Source organism: Rhinoraja longicauda, chromosome 8 (assembly GCF_053455715.1).
Source record: "Rhinoraja longicauda isolate Sanriku21f chromosome 8, sRhiLon1.1, whole genome shotgun sequence".
NCBI lineage: Eukaryota > Metazoa > Chordata > Chondrichthyes > Rajiformes > Arhynchobatidae > Rhinoraja > Rhinoraja longicauda.
This window is the reverse complement of record NC_135960.1, coordinates 33,813,427-33,840,152: the sequence shown is the minus strand read 5'-3', so window position 1 is coordinate 33,840,152 and position 26,726 is coordinate 33,813,427. Positions and strand designations below refer to the sequence as shown.

General features: G+C 42.1%; 1 protein-coding gene across 2 annotated transcripts in view; it reads right to left on the bottom strand.

The window, feature by feature from the left end:
• Positions 1-26,726, bottom strand: part of itgb2 (integrin, beta 2) — a 74,830-nt gene that overhangs the window by 30,675 nt on the left and 17,429 nt on the right. The window contains exons 1-6 of one of the 2 annotated variants that reach the window (XM_078403586.1): positions 15,772-15,841; positions 15,122-15,185; positions 11,443-11,537; positions 7,550-7,745; positions 4,509-4,679; positions 1,702-1,943 (exon numbers count right to left, since the gene is read on the bottom strand). In XM_078403586.1, coding sequence (XP_078259712.1) covers positions 1,702-1,943; positions 4,509-4,679; positions 7,550-7,745; positions 11,443-11,537; positions 15,122-15,185; positions 15,772-15,792 — 789 coding nt within the window. In that variant the 5' untranslated portion in view covers positions 15,793-15,841. Of the gene's footprint in view, positions 1-1,701; positions 1,944-4,508; positions 4,680-7,549; positions 7,746-11,442; positions 11,538-15,121; positions 15,186-15,771; positions 15,842-26,726 lie in introns of those variants that run through there. The other variant, XM_078403587.1, reaches the window with a different exon arrangement.

The following is a 26,726-nucleotide window of genomic DNA, read 5'->3' as shown; positions in this document are numbered from 1 at the left end:
ACAGAAAGGTCAGACTGGGAGTGGGAGCTGAAATGCTCAGCCACCGGGAGATCAGGTTGGTTAAGGCGGACTGAGCGAAGGTGTGGAGCGAAACGATCACCGAGCCTACATTTGCTCTCGCCGATGTAAAGAAGTCTTTTATCCAGAGTAGGTGAATCAAAAACCAGAGGACATAGGTTTATGGTGAGGATTTAATAGGAACCTGAGAGGTAACCTTTTCACACAAAGAGCGGTAAGTATATAGAATGAGCTGCCAAAGGAGGTAGTCGAGGCAGGTACAATCACGACATTTAAAAAACACTTGGACAAGTATATGGATAGGATAGGTTTAGAGGGATATGGGCCAAATGCAGGCAGGTAGGACTGTAGTTGGGGCACATTGGTTGGTATGGACAAGATGGGCCTAAGGGCCTCTTGCCATGTTGTATGACTCTCTGAATAGTCCAAGAATAAGCCATTGAGTATCATGTTCATTTCTGGTCACCCTACTATAGGAATGATATTGTTAAGCTGGAAAGAGTGCAGAGAAGATTTACGAAGATGCTGCCAGGACTCGAAGGCCTGAGCTATAGGGAGAGGTTGGCAGGCGAGGACTTTATTCGGAGCTGAGGTGGATGAAGGATGATATAATACAAGTGTATAAGATCGTGAGGAGGGAAGATAGGATGAATGCACCGTCTTTTTTTCAGAAATCAAGAACCAGAGGTTATAGTTTAAGGTGAGAGGGAAATGATTTTAAGGGCCTGTCCCACTTAGGCGATTTTAAGGCAGCTAGGCTGTCGCCGAACATTCGCCGGGGTGTCGCAGGCATGATTGTGAGGAGTCTTCAATGAATCGTAGCGGATCTCGGCGCATCGCGGAAAAATTTTCAAGATAGAAATTTCTCGGCGACAGCTGGCTTGTCGCCAGGTATCGTAGCTTATTGCGGCCGCTGTCACATGCTGTCCCCAGGTTTGCTAGGTTGTTGCAGATGCATTTAGAAGCACGTAATATTAAATTAAGAAAAGGCATTTGAAGATACCATAAAATACTTGTGTTTAACCGATTTATTTACCGTCAGGACATTTGACAGATAGATTAGAGGCGACAGTTTGACGGTCAGGTAAGCGTGGGTATTTTGCCATGTTTCCGAAGTCAGTGTAATCTCTTAGCCAGGTGCTAGTTTCACAAAAAAAGTTACTTGTATCGACCTGATTCGGCATTGTCGTGGTCATTGTCGTAGGGTAAAAGAACATTTTGGCGATCTGCTACGATTTTTACAGTCGCCGGCAGTCGCTTTAAAAATGGGGCCCTTTAATAGGAACCTGAGGGGCAATTTTTTCACAAAGAGGGTAGTGGGTATATGGAGCTGGCTACCCGAAGAGATAATTGAGGCAGCTACTTTAACAACATTTAAAAGACATTTGGGCAGGTATATGGATAGGAAAGATTTAAAGGGATATGGGCCAAATGCAGACAGGTGGGACTACTGTAGATGGGGCATTTTGGTCGGGTGGGCAAGTTGGGCTGAAGGCACTGTTTCTGAGCAGTATGACTCTATGGTGAACATTTGCCCATTGTGTTGTCATGATCGAGCCAGTGAAGAGGACTTGGGATAGCCCCCTGGGAGGTTGTTGAAAGTGAAAGCCATTTTACTCTGAACCCGACAGAAACCAAGGTACAAATTGTGTTAAAATTGAGTCCTCTGAGTACCAGCCTTACCTTACACACTGCTGCTTGCATCATGGCATCCAGTCCTGCCTCTGGAGGGTCCAGGTTTCCAGATATAGACTGTTTTCCAACTTCTCTAGTGAAGAGGTCTGCATCATTTGTTAGCTTGAGGACATGTCGGAAATCAAACGGAGGCTGACAATTCTCATTTTTATCAGGGCACGGATTTTTCATCTTCTCTTTGTGGGTGTTAACAAAGGGCAGTACTGTCTTGTCCACAAAGGAACCAAATCCTGCAAGCAGTAAAACATTTATATTGGATATTATTAATGTTCCTGAACATGAGGAAGTCAAGTGTATGTAGCCTCGCACAGTGATCAGATTGCCATGAAGAAGCCCATGTATACTGTTGTTATAACTGCTCACATTTACCATTATCTTGAATGGATAATAATTTATAAGAAATGACTCGCCCCTTCCAAAATCTTAATTATTCTTGATGTCTGTGATGAGAGTTGGCTATTGACAATCATTTTCAGGGAGACCATGGCAATTTTTAGTGAAATTCTACCCTTGTTCCATACCCATTGAGTGACAAAAGATCAATACTTATTGCAAGATAAAAAATATGTCCCCATCTTGAAGTACCTAATTCCCCTATACTCCACATTTAACAGCTTTTAGTTCTTTGTCTAGCACAAAACTGGTTCCATGGAAGGCTGAGGATGGTATGTTTGGGAATAGTTGTGCTCAGATCATCTGGGCAATGCATTTATTGAGAACTAGACCAAGTGGACCCATTGGGCCCAAATTTCTCCTGCATTGGTGCAGCACCCTCTCCTCCCCCCTCCCCTCTCCCCTCCCCTCTCCTCTCTCCCCTCCCCCACCCCTTCTCCTCCTCACCTCCCCCCTCCCCTCCCCCTCCTCACCTCCCCCTCCTCCGCTCCCCTCCCCTCTTCCCCTTCCCCCCACTCCATCCCCCTCAACCCCACTTATCCTACCTCCTCTCCCTCCCTCCACCCCCCTCCATCCCTCGTCCGTCCCTCCCTAGGAGATGGATTTAAACTTTAAAATGTGAATAACTAAAAATATAACACAGATTTCAATGAAACATCTTCCATTAGCACCAAAGGTGGGCCTAAAATTGTACCGTTTTGGCTGTAGTTCAGGAACAAACAAACAAACAAGAGCTTTAGTATATAGATGTATTGCGAAGGCAGAAGTGGGTAAAAGTGCTACTAATGGTGGTCGTCTGATCAACCGCAAGCAATTTGCAAACTAATTTTTGCCATGAGGGTAATAGATAGGGTGAATGCATAAGGTCGTTTATGCAGAGTAGCAGAATCAAGAAGCAGGGGACAAGGTTTGAAGTGAGAAGAAAAATTTAATAGGATCCTGAAGGGCAACATTTTCATTCTGAGAGTAGTGGGTATACAGCGCGAACTGCCAAAGGAAGTGGTCGTCAAGTCCGATAACAATAGACAATAGACAATAGGTGCAGGAGGAGGCCATTCGGCCCTTTGAGCCAGCACCGCCATTCAATGTGATCATGGCTGATCATTCTCAATCAGTACCCCGTTCATGCCTTCTCCTCATACCCCCTGACTCCGCTATCCTTAAGAGCTCTATCAAGCTCTCTCTTGAATGCATTCAGAAAATTGGCCTCCACTGCCTTCTGAGGCAGAGAATTCCACAGATTCACAACTCTCTGACTGAAAAAGTTTTCCTCGTCTCAGTTCTAAATGGCCTACCCCTTATTCTTAAACTGTGGCCCCTTGTTCTGGACTCCCCCAACATTCTTTTTTTGTGTGACTGCTGGTAACATAATTTCGTTCGGTACCTCGGTACCGAATGACAAATAAAGGCTCTGTATTCTGTATTCTGTATTCTGTATTCGGAACACGTTTCCTGCCTCTAACGTGTCCAACCCCTTAATAATCTTATACGTTTCGATAAGATCTCCACTCATCCTTCTAATTTCCAGTGTATACAAGCCTAGTAGCTCCAGTCTTTCAACATATGACAGTCCCGCCATTCCGGGAATTAACCTAGTAAACAGCATTTAAAAGACACTTGAACACGTACATAGATAGGAAAGATTTAGAGGGATATCAACCAAATGCCGGCAGGTGGGACTACCATAGATGACACATCTTGGATGGTATGAACAAGTCGGGCCAAAGGGACGGTTTCATTTCCGGATAGCTACGACTCTTAAGAGAACTGAGAAGTTTGAATTTTGATTCCTTTAATCTTTGAGGGTAAAACCATTTGTCTCACCACCCAAAAATAGAAGTAAGTAAGGGGAATAAAGGAGAAAACTACCCCATTATTGCAGTGGATATCCCTTATGAATTTTGGAACTGAGCTAACTTTAAATGGGATATGGATCACATTTCCTGAGCATCTTAATCATAGCATAATCATTGTACAACTATTATAATCTGTGGAGAAAATCCAAAGAAATTAGAATTTCTCAGGAGAAGATTAGATATTATCCACTCCACAGGGAATAATGCAGAAAAATTTGCCCTGAGGCCCAACTATTTCTAAGTTTTAGTTAATATTGAGAGGTTAAGTTTTTCCCATTTATATTATATCCTAATATTTAAAACTATAAACTAAACCCAAAGGAAGAGCAAGTTGTTAAATTGGAAATTAAACATGATCTTAATGTCCAAATAAATCTTTATTTTGAATTGCAATGTATAACATTATGCTGTGGCCCAAGACACATGCAATCTTTACAGTGGAAGGGAGCTAACTGCCTACCTCCAAATTTAGTGAAAAGGTATGTTACGCCACTAGATTTTGGGCTATTAATTCACAGTAGGCAAAGCAGAAAATGGTAGGCTCACCAATTTTAATAGATTTTGTGACACTTGTCAAGGCTGTAAGAAGCTGTCCTCCTAGTTTCTTCACCTTCTCCAAGTCATCTTTCATGGAATAAGACAGATCCATGAGATAGTACAGGTCAACAGGGTAACCTTCAGCACGCTTAAATGTCACCTCAATCTTCTGCGGGCTGCCTAAAACACAAAACAATCATGGAATTAGCAACCAATAAGTGGAACACGGCATTATTGTTTTCTCCACTTCATATGTGTGGTCTTAAACCTTCAGCAATTCAATGTTGCACAACACCAGTTGCAAAAAAATGCATCATTTATTTTTCTGATCTTTAGAACCTGGTTTCTTTCTAAAGCCCGAAACTATATATCAATAATCAACTGCTTAACTCCTAACATGTCATTTGCACCTCCGCACTCTACCCTAACAATTACATGCAATTAGCCTCAAACTGACTTTGACATGCACAGTTCAACAATGTTTGTCGGGACAGCTGAAACACAGTTTCAAATCTCAGAATAAAGGATCAGGAGTGAGACATTCAAAGGGCATTTGGACAGGTGCATGGATCGGAAAGGATTAGAGGGATATATATATATGGGCCTAACACAGGAAGGAGGGATTAGTATAGATGGGGCATCATGTTGGCATGTGCAGGTTGGGCTAAAGGACCTTTTTCTGGGCTGTATGACTCTATGAATCTATTTGCCCCCTTGAACATTCAACACGATCATAGTTGATCTACCTCAACATATTTTCCTGCCCTTTGCCCATATCTTTGTTTTGAACGCAATCAAAAACTAAGCTTATACAGCCCTCTGAGGAAATAATTCAAAGATTCATTATGCTTTTCTTCTTAAGTAAGACATACCAATTAGTTTCACACTGTGTCCCTTGGTCTCAACTCCTCATCCAGGGGAAACATACTTCCCATTTAGAATCTGGATTTCAATTACAGTATTTCTTATTGTTCAACACTCAAGAAAATAAGGAACTAACCTTCTCAATCTTCACTCAGATGACAGTACCAGACTGGTGAGTATTCATTGTAACAAAAAAAACTTAGGTTAGGAAACTCCTGGATACAAATCCCCAAGCAATAGAGGCCAACTAGAAAGCAATTGCCTTCTTAACTGCCTTCTACATCTGCATAAGAAGACGCAAAGTGCTGGAGTAACTCAGCGGGTCAGGCAGAATGCTGCCTGACCCGCTGAGTTACTCCAGCACTTTGTGTCTTTTTTTATAATCTAGCTGATGCAGTTCCTTGCTTCTACATTCTATGTCTGCACGTTAACTTCTACTGAGTTGTCATAATGATACACAGGTCCCTTTGAACATCAATATTTCCCATCTCTCACCACTTGAAATTACTCAGGATTTCTGTTTTTCTACCTCACATTTTCCACCCGCCACATTGTTGCCCATTCATTTAATATCTTTATCTCCTTGACGTTTCTTTCCATTATTATAGCTGTTTGTATTTCCTCTTAGGTTTGTGTCATCCGTTTGTTTGCACAAGAGCTAAGGTTGTGGAGCACTCTCTTGGGTTCTAGAGCACCAGTCAGCTGTAAGGAATGAGGTAGTCTCTTGCACATCCTGCAAATTGCTCACTAAACAGATAATACCGACTTGAGGACAGAGAAGCTTGAGAAACATGTAGTTAATATGTAGTCAATGTGCTTATCATGCAGGAAGGTGGGCCAGGGAACATTCTTATAATATTTCATCACATTGGAACTGTATCAGGACATGATATTCGAGTGAAAGATGTGCATATCTATTCAGAATTTCTGAGTGAATGACAATTCAGACTTTACCACAGATTTTCAGGAGAATAAAGGAGGGTCTAATTAGAGATCAATTCATATGCCGACAGACTGTGTGTAATCTTAATTGACTTAATGTTTAAAAAGACACTGAAGGCATTTAAAGGGTTCTGGATTATGTGCAATGGAGTAGAGGAATTAAAATATTGAGAATTTTTGAAAATGACTATGTTTATTGAATGGAATTAATGCACAGTGCTTCATTAATCTTGACTTTGCATATTCATGGAATTGAATGTCCCTAAATAAGTACAACCAACAGCCTATACTTTTGAGACACGAGAAACTGCAAATGCTGGAATCTTGAACATAAAACTTACTGCTGGAGGAGCTCACCAAGTCAAGTGGCAGTCGTGGAGGGATTGAACAGATGATTTTTCGGTTCGGGACCCTTTTTCAGTCTTAAGAGGGGTTCCGACTTGAAAAATCATTGTCCATTTCCCTCCACAGGTGCTGTCATGACCTGCTAAATTCTTCCACCACTTTGTTCTCTAGTTTATACTTTGCATGTGCTTGGTAATAACATTCAAAGTCATTTTTCCCCACATTGGTTTTTGGAAAGGTCATAAGGTCATAAGTGATAGGAGCAGTATTAGGCCATTCAGCCCATCAAGTCTACTCTGCTATTCAATCATGGCTGATCTATATCTCCCTCCTAACCCCATTCTCCGGCCTTCTCCCTATAACCCCTGACACCCGCAGTAAGGAAGAATCTATCTATCCCAGCCTTAAAAATATCAATTGACTTTGCCTCCATAGCTTTCTGTGGCAAAGAATTCCACAGATTCACCACCCTCTGACTAAAGATATTCCTCCTCATCTCCTTCCTAAAGGAACATCCTTTAATTCTGAGACTTTGACCTCTAGTCCTAGACTATCCCACAAGTAGAAACATCCTCTCCACATCCACTCTATCCAAGCCTTTCACTATTCGGTGTGAAAGGTGTTAGAAGTAAGGCATCGAATTCAGTCCTTTTGACACATCTAACAAGAAATTCATCTCCTGTCATTAGCACAGTGAGGAAAAGCTCATTGCGGTGTATTCAGCACCACCAAACAGGAACTAAATTGCTGGGCAAATGTTTTTTAAATATTTATTCATAGTGTGCAGATATCTTGAAGAATGCTAACTGCTAACAGTTTATTTTAAATGTATACATATGAACATGTTAAGCACTTAAAATCTATAAAGTCTTTAATTCATCAATATCTTGGGTGTTTACCTCGTCGGAGAACCAGTTGAACCTTTTGGGGCTTTATCTGTGTCACAGTGTCTCCATGTCTTCCAAGTGGCTTGTTCATCACCACATTCTTCACATTTTCATGATTAATTATATCAGCCACATCACAACCTCTATTCTTGAGTTGTTCAATGGAATCACACCGTGCAGAGTTTGGTTCTCCAGCCTTGGTGAAATTCTACGTCAGTAATAAAATTATAATAAGCAGAAACAGTCAATGAAAATATCAAAGGTATGCCTCCCCATCTTGACCACTTATGATGAAATACATGTACAGTCTTAGCAAATTTAGGAAACAAGAATAGTTTCAAAGGTAAAATCAATCTATTTTTGAAAATGGCCATCAATAGTGTCCTTTTTTAGCTGGTGGAATTAGGCTTCATATCTAGGTTAAAAGTGCCTTTTATCAGATTTAACTATATTCCATGATCCCCTATTGATAGTGGAATTCTCATTAAAATTGACAATTGAGAAATAGGATTCAATACTTGATAGAACAAGTCACATTAATTTAATTGCTATTCATTCCAAAATAATTTGAATAACTTGATTTCAATTATTACTTTATACTGATGGCCTTGCACTGTATCAAAAGTAATACTTCAACATACTATTTTAAATCGAATTAGTAGTATTTATCAAATTATAGATCAAAAGACCTTTTCAGTTCGGCCAAATGTGTCAGATTTTCCTCTTAAGGAATTCATAATTGAACACCATCTTTAGTGCGGATAGCATCCATAAAATTAATTTATGCCAATTTGTGTAGATCACATATTGACTAAAAGTTGCACACTTTGAATACATGATGGTGGAAATCAGATGGTGGAACACAAAGTCTTGGGAATTCAGAAGATTTGTGAAGTTTAATAAGGTTCGGATCGAGCTATCGATCTACAGTATGACTATTTAAACAACTGATGCAGCTGCCAAACTTTCTTTAAGTGGAATATGTACTCGGCATCCTAGGAATGGGGAAGCATTTATCCTGCATTGCCTTTTCGCTTGACTCAGATTCAGGAAAAATCGAAATGTCAAGTTCGAAAGCACAGGCAACAGAGAGCCCTTATGAACAGGGCAAGAAACAATGTCTCCTAAATAATTAGGCTAAGAATTCTTATGGAGTCTGAAATGTCAACAGTTAGAAAATGTCATAGAGTTAGAAAAGTAATGTCAGTGTCACTTACTAAAGCCAAGATCAAGAGAAGGCAAAATGATAGAACAAATTAAACGAGAGAAAAGGCAGAAAGATTAAAGAATTAGACCTCACAGTTATAAAATTTCACTTTTGGTGGCAGAGAGCTATTTTAGCTTAATTTTTTTCAATTTGTGGTAAATCCAGTAACTATGTACGGGCCAGAACATTACAGCCTATATTTATTTTGGTGATGAGTATTTCTGCAAGATAATTCTATAGTAATAGTTTTATATTGATTGAAGGATACAGCATGGAAATAATCCCTTCAGCCCATCGAGTCCAGAATGACCATGGATCAACCATTCACACTAGTTCTGTTATCTAACTTTTGCATTCACTCTCCATTCACCAGCGGCAATTTACAGAGGCCAATGAACTTAAAAACCTATTCATCTTTGGGATGTTGGAGGAAACCTGAGCACCTAGAGGAAACCCATAATGCCACAGGAAGAATGTGCAAAATCCACACAGATAGCATCTGAGGTCAAGAGCAAACAAAGTAGCCATCTGCTGGCTGTCTTGTGGAGTAAGCTAGATTTGCTGATCAGTGTATTATGATATGTATTATGATGTGTATTATGATCAGTGTATCTTGAATCTGATATTATGGTGAGGATCGTGGGAAGAGGCCAGGTATGGATGCCCACTCTGCACCTATGGATGAAGTCAGTTACCAATGTATTGAGTCTGAAACATAGAAACATAGAAAATAGGTGCAGGAATAGGCCATTCGGCCCTTCGAGCCTGCACCGCCATTCAATATAATCATGGCTGATCATCCAGCTCAGTAACCTCCATACCCCCTGATCCCTTTAGCCACAAGGGCCACATCTAACTCCCTCTTAAATATAGCCAATGAACTGGCCTCAACTACCTTCTGTGGCAGAGAATTCCACAGACTCACCACTCTCTGTGTGAAGAAATGTTTTCTCATCTCGGTCCTAAAAGACTTCCCCCTTATCCTTAAGCTGTGACCCCTGGTTCTGGACTTCCCCAACATCGGGAACAATCTTCCCGCATCTAGCCTCTCCAACCCCTTAAGAATTTTATATGTTTCAATAAGATCCCCCTCAGTCTTCTAAATTCCAGCGAGTATAAGCCTAGTCTATCCAGTCTTTCTTCATATGAAAGTCCTGCCATCCCAAGGATCAATCTGGTGAACCTTCTCTGTACTCCCTCTAAGGCTAGAATGTCTTTCCTCAGATTAGGAGACCAAAACTGTACACAATACTCCAGGTGCGGTCTCACCAAGGCCCTGTACAACTGCAGCAGAACCTTCCTGCTCCTATACTCAAATCCTCTTGCTATGAATGCTAACATACCATTCGCTTTCTTCACTGCCTGCTGCACCTGCACGCTTGCTTTCAATGACTGGTGCACCATGACACCCAGGTCACGTTGCATCTCCACTTTTCCTAATTGGCCACCATTCAGGTAATACTCTGCTTTCCTGTTCTTGCCGCCAAAGTGGATAACCTCACATTTATCCACATTATATTGCATCTGCCATGCATTTGCTCACTCTCCTAATCTATCCAAGTCACTCTGCAGCCTCCTAGCATCCTCCTCGCAGCTAACACTGCCACCCAGCTTCGTGTCATCCGCAAACTTAGAGATATTGCATTCAATTCCCTCGTCCAAATCATTAATATATATTGTAAATAACTGGGGTCCCAGCACTGAGCCTTGCGGTACCCCACTAGTCACTGCCTGCCATTCCGAAAAGAACCCATTTATTCCTACTCTTTGCTTCCTGTCCGCCAACCAATTCTCTATCCACCTCAACACTGAACCCCCAATACCGTGTGCTTTAAGTTTGTACCCCAATCTCCTATGTGGGACCTTGTCGAAGGCCTTCTGAAAGTCCAGATATACACATATAAGAAGGATCCTGACCGATTTGTACCAGCATCTGCAGTTATTTTCTTATACTCCTGACTTGAAACGTCACCCATCCTTTTTCTCCAGAGATGCTGCCTGTCCCGTTGAGTTACTCCAGCACTTTGTGTCTATCTTTGGTATCACCAATGAGTTATTTTATTGTCGACCATAATTCTCAACTGGTTTTACTCTGGTCAAAATTCTTTAAAAACTGAAGTAAAGCTTGCATAATAAAGGACAGATCATGGTAATGGTCTCTATTGGGACCCAGTCCATTGTAAATAGGATTCATTACTGTTATTTGATATTTCAGTTTTTGTCCTAGTGATGGGTTTGAAATCGAATTCCCAGTGGTGAAGTTATCTTGCAGAAACACTCATCACTAAAATAAATACAATTCTGTTTAATTATCTGAAATGTCAGTCATTTGAAATGCATACCAGCCAAAGAGAACTCCCCTTCCTTTTCCCTCTCACGTAATCCAACTATACAATATTAAAGAATTATTAAAGAAATATTAAACAATATTCAAGGTCTGAAGAAGGGTCCTGACCCATCTCCTATCCATTTTATTAAGAGATGCTGCCTGACCCGGTGAGCGTTGGGTTACTCCGGCATTTTGTGTCTATCTTCAATATTCAAGAATGTGTAAGATTTTTTGAAATTATGTAAACTCATAAATATAGATTGTCCCATTTTCTATCTAGTAATTCACTGCTGGTAAAACATAATGCACTTTCAGATATGGGTGTGTATCAGACATTGAAAAGTGTACTATTACATCAAAGAAACTTACCAGTGCCTTACACCAGGCACAAGTTGGCCCTATATTGATGCATTCCTTGCAGCCCGCTTCTGCTTTTGTGGGATTGCATTTGCCTTGGGATGATTCTGACAAACACAACAAAAAAAATCAGTTTCTATTACTACTGACAACAGTTACAAAAACTCCATATTTGAAATATGATAATTGACACAGTATTATATTGTATACCATCATAATGGAACAAGTTATTCATCTTCACAGAGATTGTGATCTAGCCAAGGTTAAGAAGGTCCATAGAAGACCTCTGTCACTGATGGAGGTTCAGTATTCAGAACATAATAGTGTGTCTCTTATTACCCATGCTCTCCAAGTCTTCTATTTATTATGTTATGGTCAGATCTAATTCACATCCTCCAATGATTCCCTCCACAGCAGCTGACAATCACTTGATTTATCCAGGAAGATAAATCAAATATGCTTTGGACATTTGAAGGAATAACTATATGCATGTAGACATGTGGAATTAGGGGCAGGAGTTCACCCCTCACCCTCTCATGCCTGCTCCACCTTCCAAAAAGATCATTAAGGAAAAATAATTGTGGATATCTAGATATAAATATCTCACAAAGGTGTGTTAGAAAATTCAACTAGATAGATCACAATGGAATGGAAAGTAGAAAACAGAGCTGAGAGAGGATGTTGAATGTCACATCGAGTGATGAAGATGGGAAGTGCAAGGACCCGGGTAGGGGAAGCTTTTGTATCCCAGAAAATCTGGGTCTTTTACATGTGTTTGGGAAGCACCATCTAAATGTCTGGTTGCTGTCAAACTTTGAGAAAGACGGTAAAAGACAAGGGGAGCTAGGCCAAAGGGGTGGGCCCTTTTGATCAGATTTCATTCATGTGAGGTAATTATTTTGGGAGAAAAATTAATAATTAGGATTATAACACCTAACTGGAATGATGAGTATTAAGTTGTGTGCTTAAGTTGTAACTCTGAGTGGAATGGCCTGGATATTTTCATACATGATTTAGCACATCTGGCGATCTCCAACCCTTAGTCACACACTCAATGACAACTCAAGTTATGCATTGCACAGGTCTTCCCATAACAATGTAATATGCAGCTTCTGAGCAAATCTGTTGAGCTTCATTGGACAATCACAATGCAAGGATTAACTTTGAGATGTCTTGCTTTCTCCCTATAACCCTTGACACCATTATAATCTGTTAAAAATATCTTCTGTGAAAGGTGTTATAAAAGTGTAAGATTTTCTGAGGTTTTCCCTGACTCTTTTAGAAAATTTCAATTCGTACAAGAACAAATATTATTCCTCATTGTCATGTCATTGCCATCTTAAACAATTGACAAAGGAAAAAACTTTTACTTTCAGCTATAGATTTTAACACTTCTCTGCCCTGTTCCCATGGATACAATCGATCATATTATATCATACCTTTTCATAATTATATCTTCACAGCATTAGTACTAAGTCAGTTAATCTGAACCCCTCTCCCTGATTGCAATATAACTTTTAATTAGTAAGTATCTGCACACATTAATGGCAGGACCTATATTTCTTAAATGTCTTGCACATCATCAAAATGCAAACATCCTTATTTTGAATCAAGTATTTCTTGAAGATTATCAGTACAGAAAACGTGGCTGACAATTTAGCACACAAGCTGGAAAAGAACACGAATATGATGCCTTCATCGAGTGGAACATAAAGCACATGTGTTGGGATATCATGTCAGAGTTGAACCGCTGTTGGCGAGTCCGGACATGGAGTATTGTGTGTAGATCTGTTCATCACGCTACAGAAAGAATGTTTACAGGGATGTTGCCAATACTGGAAGGCTTGAATAACAAGGAGAGGCTGGATAGTCTAGAATTGTTTTACCTGGAGTGAAGATTGAGGGTTGACCTTATAGAGGTTTATAATGTGACGAGGGGTACAGATAGGAAAGATAGTCAGAGTCATTTTCTCAGATAGGGGAGTCTAAAACTAAGGGTCATATGTTTAAGAGAGGGAGAAGATTTAAAAGGGTTCTGAGGGACAACTTTTTCCACACAGATGGTGGTGTGTATATGGATCAAGCTACAAGAGGATAGAGTCGAAATACCACATTGGGCAGGTTCATGTACAGGAAAAGGTAGGTTGGCCAAATGCAGGCAAATGGCACTAGCTCAGGAAGGCACCTTGGTGGGCACTGCTAAATGGACAAAGAGCCTATTTCCATGTTGTATAATTGTATGACATTAGGTAATGAAGGGGCATGTTGTTAGGATTTGCATGGGTAACATTAAAAAGCATAGTTGGAAGATTTTATTTTTCACCCCATGAAAGTTTCACTCAGAAATTGTGCATAAAATTCTGTCTTATTTTCCAGAGCACGCTGTACTGCTGAGATATCATAAGACATTAAAGTGAGATCGCACCCGACTTCTCAGGTGGACTTCACAATGCTCACAGTACTATTGACTCCATGGAAGGAAGCAGAGGGTGATGGTGGAAGGTTGCTTCTCCGACTGGAGGCCTGTGACTAGTGGTGTGCCTCAGGGTTCGGTGCTGGGCCCGTTACTGTTTGTCATCTACATCAATGATTTGGATGAGAACATATAGGGCAAGATTAGCAAGTTTGCTGATGATACAAAAGTGAGTGGTTTTGCAGATAGTGAAGAAGGTTGTGAAAGATTGCAGACGGAACTGGATCGATTGAGCAGGTGGGCTGAGGAATGGTTGATGGAATTTAATACAGAGAAATGTGAAGTGTTGCATTTTGGGACATCTAACAAGGGCAGGACCTGCAAAGTAAATAGTAGGCCTCTGGGGAATGTTGTAGAGCGGAGGGATCTAGGAGTGCAGGTGACTGGTTCCTTGAAGGTCAAGTCGGAGGTAGATAAGGTGGTCAAAAAGGCTTTTGGCATATTGGCCTTCATCAGTCAGAGTATTGAGTATAGAAATTGGGAGGTCATATTGCAGTTGCACAAGATATTGTTGAGATCGCATTTAGAATATTGTGTTCAGTTCTGGGCACCATGCTATATGAAAGATATTGTCAAGCTTGAAAGGGTTCAGAAAAGATTTATGAGGATGTTGCCAGGACTAGAGGGTGTGAGCTCTAGGAAGAGGTTGAGTAGGCTGGGTCTCCAATCCTTGGAGTGCAGGAGGATGAGGGGGGATCGTATAGAGGTGTACAAAATCAAGAGAGGAATAGATCGTGTAGATGCACAGAGTCTCTTGCCCAGAGTAGGGGAATCGTGGACCAGAGGACATACGTTCAAGGTGATGGGGAAAAGATTTAATAGGACTCTGAGGGGTAACTTTTTCACACAAAGGGTGGTGGATGTATGGAACAAGCTGCCAGAGGAGGTAGTTGAGGCTGGGACTATCCCATTGTTTAAGAAAGGTAGACAGGTACATGGATAGGACAGGTTTGCAGAGATATGGACCATGTGCAGGCAGGTGGGACCAAAATCAACCCCTTGAACATGTAGTCTGTCTGTTGCCATTCTGTGCTCGCTTGCGATAGAAAAACTAGCTCCTTTCCTTTCCAATGTTTCCAGAAATGAAAGCACTCCAAAATTATTTAATTGACAATTTCCAAGCGCTTGGGGCCCTAAAGAACACCAGAAAAATGAAATCATGACTTTCTGCTCCTCAAGGTACATTTCCAAATCCATGTGAATTTCACATTCACTCACCAGCCCATTTTGTTTGGAGTACCAAGGCTAATCCAAACTGAAGGAGGAACCACTTGATCATTTCCTGTAATTTTAAAAGAAAATTTGACACTTATTCGTTAGTATAGTTACAATTTAAGATTAATTAGCATTATCCACTGAAGCATATTCCATTAACTGGATGGAAAAGGTTGATGAGCGATGGTCATATCATATCATATCTATACAGCCGGAAACAGGCCTTTTCGGCCCTCCAAGTCCGTGCCGCCCAGCGATCCCCGTACATTAACACTATCCTACACCCACTAGGGACAATTTTTACATTTACCCAGCCAATTAACCTACATACCTGTACGTCTTTGGAGTGTGGGAGGAAACCGAAGATCTCGGAGAAAACCCACGCAGGTCACGGGGAGAACGTACAAACTCCTTACAGTGCAGCACCCGTAGTCAGGATCGAACCTGAGTCTCCGGCGCTGCATTCGCTGTAAAGCAGCAACTCTACCGCTGCGCTACCGTGATTTTCAGAAATAGTTTCACTTTGTTTCTTATGAAGAGAAGATATCTTTCAACCAGAATTTTTTTATCATTCTCCGCCTCAGTTTACTACATCTCCTAGTGTTGTTTCAAGTGCTGATTTGGATCTAGTGTCCTGTGCACCCAAGACAAACCTGAAAAGGTGTGAAACTCATCTTTTTGCCAGTGTTTCAAATCTTTGCCAATGTATCTGGTCTCTGGTTCAAGTGGCAGGTATGTTAGTTATTGAGAATCCATGGTTGCACCGGGTTACGGGTTACGCCAGCTACGGGAGTCAAGATCATCCCATCAACGGAAGGTTAGAGGCCCCCGACCGCTGGAGGACAAAGAAGGGAGAGATTGAACTTTTTTCACCTTCCATCACAGTGAGAAATGCGGAGGAGTCACTGTGGTGGATGTTCACGTTAAAATGTATTTTGTGTCTCCTGTTGCTTTTTTATTGTTATGACTGCATGGAAAATGAAATTCCTCGTATGTTGCAAAGCATACTTGGCTAATCATACTTTAGTATGATTGTGATTGTGATTGTTACAATGTTCCTTCTAGCCTTTCGCTACATCTCATATGAGACTTTCTATGTTTTTTTTGTGGCCCTAACATCCTCTGGCTGCACCACATAATAATATTCCCTGCTTTCTTCAGGGAAAAACTTGTGCTTTTGTCTAGTTTGTGTGATGAGCTACTTGTCTGTCTCATTTGGATGGGCACTCCACATTTCCTCAGATATTACAATCCATTTTCAACATCATCATGATCCAACTTCAATGGCCTTTGCTAAATGTATTTGTGACTTCTGATGATTTAGGAGTCATTTCTGATGTCTGATGAATGATTAGGTCATTCGGCCCTTCAAGCCAGCACCGCCATTCAATATGATCATGGCTGATCATCCAAAATCAGTACCCCGTTCCAGCTTTTCCCCCATATCCCTTGATTCCGTTAGTCCTAAGAGCTATTGGGCTCTTTGGGCTCCTTTTTGAAAGGTACATTGAAATAAACACAGGGTCAATTACTTTCTTGAAGCCACGAGTGCGTGCAGGTTGACTGATGCCTCCATTATCAGTTGTGATAGACAGAGTGTCTTGTAGTTCCTAAGTTCTGTGCGGTGATGAACTTTCAGTGCAGAAGGCAATGCTAGTTTTGTTTGGCAATGGACTTTACACTTTCGAGTTACAGCAAGAATGCCGGCTCTGTGCCCCATCGACTCCATGCTGTCATTGGACCATCCCGCGCACTAACACTATCCTACACACACTAGGGACAATTCACAATTTTATTGAAGCCAATTAACAATAGACAATAGGTGCAGGAGTAGGCCATTCGGCCCTTCGAGCCAGCACCGCCATTCAATGTGGTCATGGCTGATCATCCACAATCAGTACCCCGTTCCTGCCTTCTCCCCACAACCCCTGATTCTGCTATCACACCTACAAGTATTTGGAATGAGGTAGGAAACTGGAGCACCCGGAGGAAACCCACGCGGTCACAGAGAAACGTACAAACTACAAGTTAAGCTATAAGTATATTTTTTCATATTTCCTTTCAGACATATTACCAACCACTCCAAATTATGGTCACTATAATCTTCACCAAGGGACTTTATGGCCTACCTCTGTGAGAATGAATATTGCCTCTCAGTTCTTATGTTGATACGAATGAATTGCTGTGAGGTCCACATCAATCGCATTGTTACTCAACAAATGTTTTGACCAGGCCCAGGACACAATGACTTTAGATTTCAGATCTGCATCTCTGTGAAGATCTGCAAAATTGAACCTGGTCTCTAGAGACCACTCAGGTTCCTGTTGGCAGTAGATCATTACAATACCAGAAGGAACCACAGAGTATAAAACCACCACAAAATATGCATGTTTGTGGTGACTTTGATAAATGTCCAATGGAGAGCATATGATTGAATTATTAACTTAATTCTTGGGTAAACTGGAGCATTATGGTGCAAACAGCGAAGTAGGTAGAGCAACCATTGTAGTGCAAAGTCTGTAGTGGTCTGCGAGGTAAGGTTGGGGTTTGGATTGTGCAGGGTGGGTCCAGAACCCGAGGGTTGATGGGATGAAGCTATCCATGATCCTGGAGATAAGAGTACTCAGAGTCCTGCACCTTCTCTCTGATGGTTGCAGCAATTGGAGATTGTGGCCCGGGTGATGTGAATCTTTGAAGATATTAGCTTCATTCTTGCGTCAATGCTTTCTACAGTTCCCTTCAGTGGTCAGGAGGCCGGTACCAGTGATGGACCAGGCAATGTCCCCCACTTTCTTCAGTCTCCTTTGTTTATGAGCGTGCAGCATAGGATAACTTTTTTTTTGTTGATGTTGCTTCTCCTGTGCCTGTGGAGTTGCAGCAGGTAGGAAATTCATTATTCTGGTTCATATCTGGTGCTGATGACAAATAAACACTCTTGACTGGGTCAGGCAGCATCCCTGGAGAACATGGATAAATGATGTTTCAGTCGGAAGGTCCCGAACCGAAACGTCACCCATCCATGTTCTCCAGGAGCAAGGTCGGTAGGAGAGCGAAGCAGGGACTAGTCTACTGCACACTCAAGGTCCGCTGCGAGAGGCACCCCCGGGGCACAAAGGCGAGAGGGACGTCGGTTCACTGGTCGAGCCACACGTCCAAGGAAGGTGATGGCAGGAGGCCCGCAACAGCCTGGGGCTTGCCTGGACTGGGAAATGCTCATCAGACCGCGAGCATGGACTGGACTTTGAAAATGGCGCCATAACCTTGCCACCTCTTGCATGCTGGCTCAGTAGACGATTTTTGTACACTTTACTAATCGAGGATGTGCCTAGGTATGCTTATTCTTTACTGGACAGTATGTAAGAAAAATATTACACTGTGCATTTGCACATGAGACAATAAAAACACCTTTGCCCTATGACTTTGGCTTAGTTTATAAACTGTATCCGAGGAAATTGACAAGAGTCAAGAGAGAGAGTCAAGAGTGTTTTATTGTCGTACTAGACCAAGTGGATCAGTTGGGCCCAAAACCTCTCCTGTATTGGTGCAGCACCCTTCCCTCTCCCCCTCCCCTCTCCCCTCTCCCCCTCCCCTCTCCCCCTCTCCCGACCCCCCTCCCTTCACCCCTCTCCCTCCCGCCCTCCCTCCCTACGAGATAGATTTAAACTTTAAAATGTGAATCACTTTAAAAATATAACTCCGATGTCAATGAAACATCTTCCATTAGCACCAAAGGGACGACGGTAGGTAAGATGGGCCTAAAATTGTCGTGCTATCGTGCACCGTTTTGGCTGTAGTTCAGGAACAAACAAACAAACAAACGAGAGTTTTAGTATATAGATATCCCAAAACGGAACAATTAAGTTCTTACTTCCAGCAGTGCAACAGATCTGTAAACATGTTATTCAGTAGACAACATAATAAACAACAAAAATAAGTTCAATTTATAAAAACGAACTAACAATATAACGCAAAGACAAGTACAGTGCGCCCAAGTCCCAAGTGTAACCAAAGCAGCTTTTAGTTCAGAGTTTAGTTGGGGTTCCTAGTGTTTAATTGAGAACAAGCAGATCCTAAACCTGGATGTTACCGTTGTCAGGCTCCTATACCCTCTTTCAGGCTCCTATACCCTCTTCCCAAAGGCAGGAATGAAATAAGAGAATGATTTGTGTGCGACCAAATAAAGTCCATTTTTTGGATTTATGTAAGATACAAATTCAAACTTGTATTTTGGGTAACTGCAAGATTTTGGCAGAGAGAGGACGCTATATTTTCTCCTTTCTACTTACTACTTCCTCATTTTAGGCATTAAGGAAATGACCTTATCACAAATCCATTACTGAAATAGCACACTGGGCTCGATTGTCTCTGAAGCCACATCCTGATTGCAAAGTCTGCTTCTCTTGGCTTCTGTGTAATTATTGTATCTTGTTCGAACATTCGCACAATTACTATTTCAGTTTAGAGAGAAATAAGCAGTGGAGTGATTCCACCCTCATCTGACCAGGAGATACCAAATGACCAAATACCATTCCATTCCCAAGCTGAAATAAACAGGCACACACACACACTAATGAAGAGCAAATCGCAGAGGAAACTGCTGATTTTGTCCACTTGTTTTAAATGTGTTTAATTTCCTGTAAAATTCTTTTGAGTTTCAAACCATGAGCTGTATAAGGTGTTAACAGTCCTTTTCTTTATGATCGGACCAATGATCATCATATACACCATTAGAGCAGCTATAATTTCTTGCTGGCTAAGCTTTCTTGCAAAAATAACACATTTGTCCACATTTAAAAGGGTGTGGTCATGCACTGATATTGCAACTCAGTTTGTTGGTAAATGCTGACTTCCTGTTTTCACTTAAAATGTTTAAGAGTAATTTGTGATGCACCAAAAGATCATAAATTTATTGTTCATTGCTAATTAATAAATCAAAGTGAACACAACAATAATCAGAGTTTATACCATGTAAAAAGGTGTATTTCCCTTTACAGAATCGTGTATTTTACAACCCAAACAAGGTCATTCAGCATGTCAGACCTGTGCTAGCATTACATTGTAAGTCTTCCCATTTCCTTTGCTTCTTACCAAACTTTTCATAATGTGCTTTACAATGATTTATTCACCTGCTTTTAGTGTTTCCATTTTCATTGTGGTTTATAGAAGGATCTTCAAAATCAAACAAGCAGTCTAATATAAAAGAATTATAAGAAAATAACTGCAGATGCTGGTACAAATCGATTTATTCACAAAATGCTGGAGTAACTCAGCAGGTCAGGCAGCATCTCGGGAGAGAAGGAATGGGTGACGTTTCGGGTCGAGACCCTTCTTCAGACTGATGTCGGGGGTGGGACAAAGGAAGGATATAGGTGGAGACAGGAAGATAGAGGGAGATCTGGGAAGGAGGAGGGGAAGGGAGGGACAGAGGAGCTATCTGAAGTTGGAGAGGTCGACGTTCATACCACCGGGCTGCAAACTGCCCAGGCGAAATATGAGGTGCTGCTCCTCCAATTTCCGGCGGGCCTCACTATGGCATTGGAGGAGGCCCATGACAGAGAGGTCAGACTGGGAATGGGAGGGGGAGTTAAAGTGCTGGGCCACCGGGAGATCAGTTGCGTTAATGCGGACCGAGCGCAGGTGTTCAGCGAAGCGATCGCCGAGCCTGCGCTTGGTTTCGCCGATATAGATAAGTTGACATCTAGAGCAGCGGATGCAATAGATGAGGTTGGAGGAGGTGCAGGTGAAGCTCTGTCTCACCTGGAAAGACTGTTTGGGTCCTTTGATGGAGTTGAGGGGGGAGGTAAAGGGACAGGTGTTGCATCTCGTGCGGTTGCAAGGGAAAGTGCCCGGGGTTAGGGTGGTTTGGGTAGGAAGGGACGAGTGGACCAGGGAGTTGCGGAGGGAACGGTCTCTGCGGAACGCAGAGAGGGGAGGGGATGGGAAGATATGGCCAGTGGTGACGGACACCTGTTGTAGGTGACGGAAATGTTGGTGGATGATATGTTGGATCCGCTGGCTGGTGGGGTGGAAGGTGAGAATGAGGGGGATCCTGTCCTTGTTGCGAGTGGGGGGATGGGGAGCAAGAGCGGAGCTGCGGGATGTAGAAGATACCCTAGTGAGAGCCTCATCTATAATGGAGGAGGGGAAGCCCCGTTTTCTAAATATAAAAGCCTTAATCCAATGTGAGAGAGCCATGGTATCACACAGCACAGAAACATGCCCTTCTGCTCACTGTGGTTGTGCTGACCTGGCCTTCACACCTACAGTAAATAAAGCACATCTATTTCCCAGCACTCGACCCAAGTACTTTATGCTATGATGTTTCAAGTGCGTGTCTCGATATTACTTAAATATATAAAATGTATCTGTCTTCCCCATCCCTTTATGCAATGGGAATCCAGATTTCATACATCTTCTGGGTGAAGAGACTCTTCCTCAATTCCTCTAAAATCCAACCCTTTGCTTTCTGGTTATAGCCAGTCTTGTTATGGGGAAATGTTTCTTACTATCCACTCAATAGAGGCCGTACATAACTTTGTATACCTTCGTCGGAACCTTCATCTCCATTGGTATGGCAATCGACACTGCACACTGTAGTCCAGCTATGCCGTTATTATATTCCATATGCTTTCTTTGCACCCTTTAGGCCTCTGCTGCCACCTTTAGTGATAATTGGATGTATCTACTAAGATACCAAGGCAGAACAATGTTAGCAAGTCATAGGTGGAAACAGGTAAGGGTGTTTTGACTGACAGATAGGTGGACACAGCCCAGAGATGAAAAGGGGACAGAAGGGTCACAAAACATGATAAAACAGAGACGAAAGGATGTTAGATATGGAGAGAAGGGGAATGAAAGAGAATTGAAATGTAAAGCCAGAGGAAAGGATATGGGTGGGAAGGGAAGGGGGTGGGATTGAGGGAGAATTGGGTGGGCAGTGGGTTGGGTAAGTTTAGCTACAGGAAAGAGAGAGGGGGGAAGAAGTGAAGAAAAATGCGGGAAGGTTTGTTTCCTACAATTGGGGATTCTATGTTCAAACTATTGGGTTATGGCTACCGTACCAGAATCTGAATATAATCCCCCTCGTTCTCACCTTTCACCCCACCAGCCAGCGTATCCAACAAATCATCCGCCAACATTTCCGTGACCTACAACGGGACCCCACTACTGGCCATATCTTCCCATCCCCTCCCCTTTCTGCGTTCCGCAGAGACCATTCCCTCCGTAACTCCCTGGTCCACTCGTCCCCTCCTACCCAAACCACCCCATCCCTGGGCACTTTCCCCTGCAACCACAGGAGATGCAACACCTGTCCCTTTACCTCCCCCCTCAACTCCATCCAAGGACCCAAACAGCCTTTCCAGGTGAGACAGAGGTTCACCTGCACCTCCTCCAACCTCATCTATTGCATCCACTGCTCTAGATGTCAACTTCTTTACATCGGCGAAACCAAATGCAGGCTCGGTGATCGCTTCGCCCAACACCTTCACTAAGTCCGCCTTAACCAACCTGATCTCCCGGTGGCTGAGCACTTCAACTCCCTCTCCCATTCCCAGTCTGACCTTTCTGTCATGGGCCTCCTCCAGTGCCATAGTGAGGCCCACCGGAAATTGGAGGAACAGCACCTCATATTTCGCCTGGGCAGCTTGCAGCCCAGTGGTATGAACATCGACTTCTCCAACTTTAGATAGTTCCTCTGTCCCTCCCTTCCCCTCCCCCTTCTCAGATCTCTCACTGTCTTCCTGTCTCCACCTATATCTTTCCTTTGTCTCGCCCCCGTCATCAGTCTGAAGAAGGGTCTCGACCCGAAACGTCACCCATTCCTTCTCTCCTGAGATGCTGCCTGACCTGCTGAGTTACTCCAGCATTTTGTGAATAAGTACCAGAATCTTGCATGTGACTTCACTGTGGCACCCATCTGCCAATCAAAAATCCCCCTGATCTGTATCCACCAATCACTTGCCAGAGTTTGTCCCATCCCTATCTCATTTTGCACTTTTCTCTGTCCTCAGTCTGAAGAAGGGTTCCTCAGCAGAAGGGTCTTGACCCATTCCCTCTTCCCAAAAAAGCTGCCTGTTCCACTGAGTTATTCTAGCATTTTATGTCTATCTTTGATTTAAACCAGCATCCTTCCTACACATTCTATACACTTCTTTGATTGCATCCGTTTTTAAACTTCATATCCTACTATTTTCTCTTTATTGATATCCTGGACCAACCAGGGTTCCTTCGATCCTTCACCATGTGGGAATATGCTGCTCTTGAATCTCACTATTTCATTTTTGAATGTCTCCCACTAGCTGCCGGTAGGGTTGCCACAAGTACCTGCTACCAGTCTGCTTCTGCCAGGCCCTGTCATGTTACACTGAAATCCACCTCACCCCGATTCAGATCATTAATCTAATGCTGTCGTTCCACATAACAGACCTAAAACCCACAGTTATAGTTACTCTATCTGAAACATTCTCCCAATAACACTGTAACTCTAAACACTCTTTCTATTTGCACAACCAGATTCCCAAAGATTAGATCCAGTACCATCCCTTCTCTGGAAGGACTGACCCAAACATTTCTGTTGAATGCACCTGAAGAATTCTGTCCCCTTGGGGCCTTCACATAGGTGATCCCAGCTGATGCCTGGACATTTGAAACTTCCAACTATTATAATCCTATTGCTTGTGCACCTTTGTGGGATTTGCTTAACTGACTGTGTGTCTTCCAATACTACACTTACAACAAGATGATCACCCCCTTTTGTTTCTAAGCTCCACCCACATGACCTTTTTCTGAGGCCCTTCTGAGAAGTTCTCTGTCTTTATTTATCTAATTTATTGAACCAATTGAATAATATTGCAATGCTCCTCCTGTTTTTACATTCCACCCTCCTCACCCCTCTTCCTGAAGATTTTACACCCTGAAACTTTATGTTGCCAGCCCCGCCCATCTTTCAACAACATCTCCATCAAAGCATCATATTCTCCTATCTTAATCACTGCCCTCAGTTAATGAAACTTATTTATCAGACACATTGCATCAAACAAACTTTAAATTCCTCCCATGCACCTGGAAGCTTAGTTTTTGTTCTATTTTTCTCAGTTCCTCAGTCTGTTCCTACCCTGTGCCACACTTCCCTCCTTAGTTAGTTTAAACCCTTCCCCGGACTTTGAGCAAGCTCCCTCTCCCTCTCCCGGATATGGGACACGTTCAGTTGCAAGCTTTCTGATGTCTGTACGTCCTACCTCCAGAAACAATTGATTGTTCCAGAAATCTTAAGCCTTCCTCCCTGCATCATCTTTGCATTCATCCGATCAATCTTCCTATTCCTGTACTCGCGAGTGCATAACTGCAGATACAATCCAGAGATTGTAATCTTTTTTAAAAATCTGATACCTTGCTCCCAAACTTCAAGTTGCAGTACCTCATCCCTCATTGTACATGTTTCGTTTGTTTCAATGTGAGTCACGCTTTCTGATTATTTATCCTCCCCATTATGAATGCCCAGAAACTACTTTGACCCGGCATCTCCACATATCAATCCCCCTCAGGATCAAGTTACACAACACTATTACCTGTAGATTCCTACTTGTCGCTCCTTGTGCAGCATAGCCAGCCGGAGTGCACTAAACCTGCCTCTGGCAGCACCCCTCAGAGTCACACTCACCTCGTAGTTTTTCAAACTGCGGAAAAACTGTGTGAAGTGAGATGCACTTTGACGCTTTCCTAACTACCTACCTGCCTCCTTTCCTCTGCTTGGTGGTCTCCTATTTGCTCTCGAACTGCATTTCCTTGTGTTGTGGGGAGAGCACCTCTACATTAACATTATCCATGTAACTCAGCCTCCTGGACACAGCTGGTGCTCAAGATCCAAATACCGACACTCAAGCTGGTCCAACCTGCGGCACTTTCAATTCGACAGAGTCTCCACCTGAAACGTCACCCATTCCTTCTCTCCAGAGATGCTGCCTGTCCCGCTGAGTTACTCCAACATTTTGTGTCCACTTTTCAATTCGACTCCTAGGTACCCCTTTAAATCGACGAATATCCATCACACTTTTAATCATACTGTCTTTCACTCAAATTAATAAGCTGTTTTTCTCACCTGGACCTATTTACCGATTTTTGAATGGTGCTGTCACCTGCAATGCTGCTGCTAGTCTCTGCGAGGTGGTGCACTCTCACAGGTAGATCCTTCTATCCTTGGGGCCACTGCTGACTGCAGGTCTCGACGCAGCCTCCTGTTCAATTAATATGCAGGTCGCTGCCTCATGAGTTCTCACTAGTCAGTCTCCCTTCTCTCTCTGCTGCCTCTGACCTCAAGGGTATGTCCTCATCTTCACCTACTGCCCAAAGAAAGCAGGTTCCCCTTATTTATCTCATGAAAGCTCTTCATAACTTTGAACAGCTCTTTCTGATGCCCTTTTGACCTCTTGTGGTGTGCTTCAACTTTTAAGAGTAAACCCATGACTTCCTAAACTAACAGCATCTGGGCACATGACAACAGAAGGGAAATGTTCTGCATGAAAACGACAGCTTGATGAAAAACCATGGACAGTGAAATTGAGAAACAGAACTCCATGGTCTAGTGAGAAAAATCCCTTCCTAATAACATTTTTCAACCGAAAAACTCTTGTTTATTGGAGTGCAAATGAGTAAAAACATTTCCTGTAAAGGAAGTGAGATCGAATCTGGTATTTTCAAAGACTCATTGAAATTTGCCCCACAGAAACAAGCTCTTTGGCCCAACATTTCCTGCCACTATGTAATTTCCAATGTAACAATCTGATATTTAAAATGTTTGTTTAACTTCCATGTATTATAAATAAAATTATGTTCCATAATGTTTAAGATAGTAGACCATGCCCTTTAAGACACAGCTATTTCCTCTTCTATTTCTCAAAATTATTGGAAATCCAATGATTCTCCTGTATGTCCACAGAAGAATGTTACATGTTGAACAATAACTAAGAATAACTTTAAAATATAATCACCAAATAAATTGGGACAGATGCATGGCATGGTTTTCTAGGACACATTTGGAAATGCCACATATTATGAGTTACAATGAGCATTCCATCTTTAATGGCAAATCAATTAAATGATCAGAGACAGCTAGATGAAATGAAGACAGGAGTAGAAGAATTGCCATTTAACAAGAATCATAGAACAAAGGGATATTTTGGAGATAGCAGGAAAATACTGTTCAGAAAGAAGATTTACCGATGTTACTTACAAACAAGTGATGTTTTTAACATCGATCTCTTGTTGCTTGTAAATACAACCCTGGTTTATTGTAAAGATAAGTCAGTTTTATGTGAAATTGCAATTTCACAATGTGCATTTCAAAATCATTAACATGATCCTTCTTGATCGAAGAATGGCAAACACAGGACGGCGCAAATATCTGGAAGCAACAGCACTGCAGAGTTGAAAGTAAAATTGACACTGCATGAAACAATTTTGGACACATTTCAGGGTGTCGTAAGCCCATAACTTACATTCCATTTTTATATTTTCTATCTCTATATCATTGTTTTCCACTAAAAACAACATACCTTCATTATGTCCAGAGGAGTATAATATGCAAAATTCATTGGTGATCTTTCCAACC